Genomic DNA, 6,656 nt, shown 5'->3' on the forward strand with positions numbered 1-6,656 from the left:
CACTGGGGGTCTTTCACAAGCAAGTTATCTTCTGTATTTTTGTCATTGTTATATTCTCATTTTATGGAGGCAAGTATAAATAAAATATAAATTCTGAAAATTAAATATGGACATGTTAAAGAATTTGAATCCAAATATCATATACGTTCTCCATAAAGGACAAAAACTGATTGGACCATTTATTGCATTGAGGAAACATGGCTTTGTGAAGAAAAGCTTAATATAAAAAAGTTACGTTGACCTCATCTGATATTTGTTTACTGAAGAATAACATAACATATTTCTTAAATTTCAGTGTTCCTTCACTGTATGCAGTTTATAGCTGTTGTCAGACTGTGAGTTTTCTTAGCTTCAGTATTATTTGTCCCTTTAATTATTGTAGTGGTTTAAGTGGGGGAACTTCTCCAAACGGCTCATGCATTTGTTCACTTTGGTCCTCAGTTTGTTGGTGCTGGTTAGGGGTGTGAATGGAACTTGGACGACATGGAGCCTTCATGGAGGAAGTTTGTCACTGGAGGTGGGCTTCAAGAGCATATAGCTTGCTCACTTCAAGCTTCCTTCTTCTGCTGCCCATGGGAGGTTAGCTGTGGTCTCTCAGCCTCTTGTTCCAGATGCTTGCTGCACACCTCCCCAGCTATTATTGACATCTAGCCCTCTGGATACTTAGTTAAAATCAACTCTTTCTCCTATAGGTTGGTTTTGGTCATTCATTTTTGACACACCAACAGAAAAGCAACAAATCAACTTTTCAAAAACAATTAAAACATTCTTTTGTCTTTATTCTTCTGGCTAATGACAGCTAGCCTTTCTTTTGAATGTTTTAAATGGGCTATCTCTTCAGTCCTCGATAATCTTAAATTATCTATCTGGAGACATTAGAATTTAACCCACAAATTATTTTTTCTTTATAGTATGTTCATATTTGTATTTTTTCTTCCTTTAAAAATTCACCCATTTCTTGATGATTAGTCCTCTGTTTATATTTCTCTTCTTCCAGAACTCAAATTCTATATGTGATTCATTTGTTGCGTGGCTTCTGTTTATTTGCACTTGTCTTCCTGTAGGCACTTCACACTGACATTTTTAGGGTGGAGTCAGTATTCTTGTTCGCCTTTGATACAGGTGTCATTGAATCACTTGGTGTTAGAAGATGTGAGGGAGGCAAAAGAAAAGGATTCCCTCTGTGGTGTGATGGTGAAATTTTAATAACTGGTTTTGCAAGAGGGGAAACTCCTCAATCATTCATTGCCTTTGCTAACTTCCATGATATAAATACTCCCAACTTTTATGATTTTAATCCATTAATACTAAACACACACTCACACAAAACCAGCTATGTGGGGCTGTGGAACTGACTCCAGATAAGTTACTAGATAGATATCCTTTTGAGTCAGCTGGGTACCACCATCTTTTGTAACATGAATACAATTCTGTACTCTAACTCTACCCTGTCTCCATTCTTTGCTTCTGTATCTTACTTGCGTCTACAATGGTACACTTACTGAAGCTTAAATTTCCATTCACTTTTCTCTTTTTTGGCACAGTAGAAGACTCACATATTTTCTTCATTACTGTGACATGAATAATGTTCAATCCTTGACTGCTTTCAGGTCATTTGACCATTTTAAGTTTTCATCAGATAGCCCCTGTCCATTATCTCATATTCCATATGGTTAAAAATAAAGCTTCCTTATCTTGCTCCTATTAAAAATTTACAATTTTCTATGTATACTACTAGCAATCATTGCATGCAAACTGTCATATAAGTTCTTCTTAGGGTGCCTTATTGAAGAAAGAAGACTGGAAATTATTATACATACTTTATAGCTTAAAAATTCAAAGCTCAAACTGAACTATCAAATAAGCAATGGAACCTGGATGTGAGCATAGGACTATTGGCAGTAAAACCCAATTTCCTTTTTTGCAGCATATGAGTCCTCATTGAATGACAAGAGCATGTCATATGGCAGGAGAGGTGGCTCATCAGTTAAAAATATTGGTTGTTATTGAGGAGTACTGGGTTTGGCTCCCAGCACCCATATAGTGGCTCACAACTTGCATCTCCAGTTTCAGGAAATCCAAAACCCTCTTCTGTCCTCTGAGGGTGCCAGTCACTCACATAGTCCACATAGATTATGTGCACATAAGACAAAATAAAACTTTAAAAGTTCCTGTCTTTCTCACATCGATTCATACAGGTTAATCTAGAGGTACTTTTTGTAATTGTTATTACCAAGTCTTATCTGTTTACTCATTGTTTGTCCAAATGATTGCCTTCTTCCTATATCTAAGCACCATGCCTTTCCCTCATGACCTTGCTGTAATAGAAATTCTTGTAGGATATGTATTCAGTGAATTTTGACTTAGCAAGTAAAATAATTAGTGGAAAAGCATGTATTTACCATATTTAAACTATGTGTGATAGTATTTTTTTGCCATCTGGGTTGAAAGTCACAGGTAATTTTGTATATGGCAAATCAGATTTTATACTGAAGAAATATGCAGGCTTTGTTGTATTGAAGAAAAAAAAAACCTGGATGGCAAATCCCGTTCATATTTTAGTTCAAGTCAGGAAGGTCATCCCTGTCCTGTGGTTCCACCCTAACACTCTCATACCCATGTCAGGGGTCATCAAATAAGTTCAAGGCAATATCCTCCCTTGCATTTCTGATTAATTTAGCCACTCTTTTCTTTGTACTTTCGAAAGACTTACATAGAGATCAGACCTCGACAGTCAATCCATGTTTCTCTGAATTCCAGTGCTGACTGCACTGTTCTGTGCTGTGTGCAAGCTGTCTAATGTGAGGGAGTTATGTAGTACTCAGTATAAGTGTATGGAGGGATGTAGGCTCTAACTTATACCATCCCTGTGTACATCTCCAGTCTCCTATGTCTCCGAGCAGCACAGAGAAGTCGACTCACATCTAAACACTCCTGCAAGCTTTTCTGTAAATGCTAAATTTCCTTGCTGCAGCAAGACATGCCATGCAGAGCTTAACTGCCTGGGTAAGACAGTGGGGTGGTTTTACTGTCCATGAGTATAAAACCACTTGTATGTCAGCATATAAAAGAACTCTGAAACCACCCATCTGAAATCCCCAACAGATATCTATGTTCTCTGGTATTTTATGCTAATCTTCTGTGCTATATCACCTTTTACTCACTGCTGTCAGTCATTGCCTATTGTAAATATTTCCAAATACATTTCTGTTTCCTACTCAGTCAAAAAAGGACTTAGAACAGTCTGGGGAGGCTGTTAAATATACATAACATTATGTTAAATAGTACACAACAATTTGAAAATTATTGTACCAGCTAGTTGAATATTGGTGACTGAGTGGATTCAGTATAGAATATAAGTTTGGAGCATGGACAAACAGTTTTCTGTTTTTTAAATCCACAGAGATTAATCAACCATTTTAGTGTAGCACTGCATCAAAGTACTGACAGCTGAGATAGAGCCTGACATAAGCTTCTATTAATGTGGCCTAATTTGTTTTTCTTGCTGAATTGCTACTGATAACACTGGTAGTGTGAGTAGTTTGCATCAACAGAACCCTTCAGAAAAGAGGATTCTCCACTGCCCTTATTTCAGTAGCAGAAGATACAATTTCCCCACAAACCAGATCAGTGATGACAAAGCTTGTATACAAACTCTAAGGCAGTGGTTGTCAACCTTCCCAATGCTGTAGCACTTTAGCACAGTTCCTCATGGCTGTGGTGATCCCAGCCATGAAATATTTTCATTGCTGCCTTATAACTGTAATTTTATAACTGTTATAAATCTGTATTTTCTAATGGTCTTTCGGGAGGTTGTAACCCATAGGTTGAGAGCAGCTACTCTAAGGTGACTTCCGCTTCTATGTCACATACCTTATAGCATGATATAACTTTGATAATTACTTTATTCTCTATTTTGCAAAATTAGTCTTTGTAAGAGAGGTGAGGGAATAGGTGTGTATGTCCTCTCTGAAATGCCAACTAGAACAAATAACATCTCACCCTTTGAGCATTTTTATGTGGACTGAAGCAAACCATAATGGCATCAGAGATTTATTTCTGCCCACCTCAGTAATTAGACTATATGGGTAGTAGTGGTGGCAAATGGAAAAATTATATCCAATTACATGGAATGCTGATGTTAATTGAGGTACCATTTTAAGAAAGCAATTATGTTCAATATTAAGCTCAAACTCAGTGCTTTTTAACATTTTATAAATGGTAGAATTACAAATAAATCAACTTGGTAAGCCCAAATAAGTAATTACTTGTTGCGGGAGGTCCTTCTGCTCCTCCAGCCTATAGCCACTGAGATACCAGCCCATTGGGGCGTGGTCTCTCTCCCTTTAAAAAAGCGGCCACTTCCCTCTCCTCTCTTCACTTCCTGCTCCACCGGCGACTAGACTCCCTTCCTGGTTGCTCAGAGGGCTGACAGTGATCTGTAAGTTTTTTCCCCTTTAAATAAATACCACCCTATTAATCATAATTCCAAACTGCTGTGGCATTGTTTGTGACTTACGCCTCCAATTACTACTAAAGTTTATATTTCAAATGTTCTAATCATGAGTTATTTTCTTAGAATAAAATTCATGTTAACTTGCGTATATGTCTGTATTCTTCCCTTTGCCTTTGTCTCATTCCCTCTGAGCCTGTTGCCTTGGTAACCATCATGTACTTGCTTGTATGTGAAATTCTCCTTTGGCATGCATTTATTTCTATGGGAACCGTGATGTCATTGGTGTGACCTCAGGGGAAGAAAAGTGCTGAAACATAGAATGTTGGTCTTTCTTTGCATCATAAAATGTACCATAAAAGTAAGTTTTTGAGTTAAAGAACTACATTTTTGTTTTTATTTTAATTTGATCATCAAACTACAGTTTTCCTTATGTATAGATTTGCTGAATAGATGAATTAAAAGTGCAAAATGTATTTGCTATCATTGTTATGATATATAGTATTATAAAACAACACAAATACTTATATGTAACAAACCCTATTCTTAAAAGTCAGATAATTAAAAGTTTATCTTAATAGTATTTGTTATTATTAAAATATATGGTGCTGAAAAGATAATTCTGTAGATAAAGAGGCTTGCCATGAAGCTTGACAACTGAGTATCACTTTTGGGACACACATGGTAGGACATAATTTACTCCATCAAGTTATCCCTTGACTTCCACATACATGTATGACATACATTCACTCTCACACACTAAATAAATAAATACATGAATAATAAAATGTAAATTTTAAATTATGCAAGGAATTTTATATTGACATCAAGGCAATATAAACTAAACAGTGGATCAAGAAAAAAGTTCATATTTATAACTATTTTATTTTTGAAAAACACTCTAGTTTTAGAAACAGGGTTATAAAAAATGATAGTGATTATTTTCTACATCGAAAAGTTCACATAATGAGCATTCCATTTTATTTTAAGTCCTTTACAGTTTATTTTTTTTTCTCTGTTTCTATCTCTGTCTGTTATTTGTCTGATATTCACATCAATCTATTTTCTTTTCTTTATAGATGATGTGGAAACCTGCCTATGATTTTCTCTATGCATGGAGCAGTCACTATGGAAACAGCTGTAGAGATATGTTACAAGACCTTCAATCAGTTTTGGACAAAATGAAAAACCCTGTCACCAAACTGTGGAGAGACTTAACTGGAACTCTAATACTAGTAAATTCTTTAGAGGTTCTGAGAGTAACTGCTTTCACTACTTCTCAGGAAGCATAGACTGAAGCAAGTTTGGGGATAAAAGAAAATGGTAAGTGGGAAAGTATGTTTGTGTGTGTGTGTGTGTGTGTGTGTGTGTGTATAAGTGTGTGTATATGTATGTATGTGTGTGTGAGAGAGAGAAAGAGAGACAGAAAGACAGACAGAAAGAGATAGAGAGGGAGAGTGAACTCATAAAGATGTCTTACTTTCACTGTGTTTGGAAAGCCATGTTTTACCTTGAGAAACAAATCCTGGAACTCTTACCAAGATTGGATTTTGTAGTCAAATTTCTTTTGTATGTGGTAAAATGGTAAACAGTAAAATGCTCTGGAACCGAGAAGGAAAAGCCCTTTTCTCTTATTCAATGTTCATTCAGTTTTCTAAAGTTAAAACAGATGAGTGTTTAAATAATATCAAGCAGATAGTTCAATAAACCGGAGGCTTTAATGCGGGTAGTTATCATGTGGCAGAGAAGTAGGAGGAGAGAAGGCACTTTGGGCCTTCAAAGGCTGCATGCCTTCTGTACATATCTGCATTCGTTAGTGGAGTCAGTCAGCATTGCTCCCTGCTCCATGTGCAGAAATTCAGGTGGAAGAGGATGCACAAGGCCAGTGCAAAGTAGGTTTTATGCCTTGAAAGACTGACTCTAATTTTTGAATAGTCATGCCACATAGCAGAAGAGTGAAGAGGACAAAAAATAAAAATGCGTCCTGAGAGATGAAGCATGCTCCCCTTTTTCAGCATCTCCCAAATAGATATCAGAAAAAAAAAAAAAGACACTGTCCGAAAAACTAGCTTTAAGCATGGACTGAAATTTTTCATCAGCTTCCTTCAGTATCTTGGGAATATATATGCCTAATTTGAAGTTTCTCCCCATGATCGGCATGAAAATCCTTTAGCGATCAGGGGTATTTAATACTGAGTTATTA

At 36.3% G+C, this 6,656-nt stretch overlaps 1 protein-coding gene across 1 annotated transcript in view; it reads left to right on the plus strand.

Moving 5' to 3' along the window:
* Macc1 (MET transcriptional regulator MACC1) overlaps positions 1-5,745 on the plus strand; it is a 25,791-nt gene extending 20,046 nt beyond the window's left edge. Inside the window, exon 4 of the mRNA XM_005343689.2 lies at positions 5,533-5,745. Coding sequence (XP_005343746.1) covers positions 5,533-5,745 — 213 coding nt within the window. The remainder of the gene's footprint in view (positions 1-5,532) is intronic.
* Positions 5,746-6,656: the final 911 nt, after the last annotated feature.

This window comes from Microtus ochrogaster, chromosome 1 (genome assembly GCF_000317375.1).
Source record: "Microtus ochrogaster isolate Prairie Vole_2 chromosome 1, MicOch1.0, whole genome shotgun sequence".
Classification (NCBI taxonomy): domain Eukaryota; kingdom Metazoa; phylum Chordata; class Mammalia; order Rodentia; family Cricetidae; genus Microtus; species Microtus ochrogaster.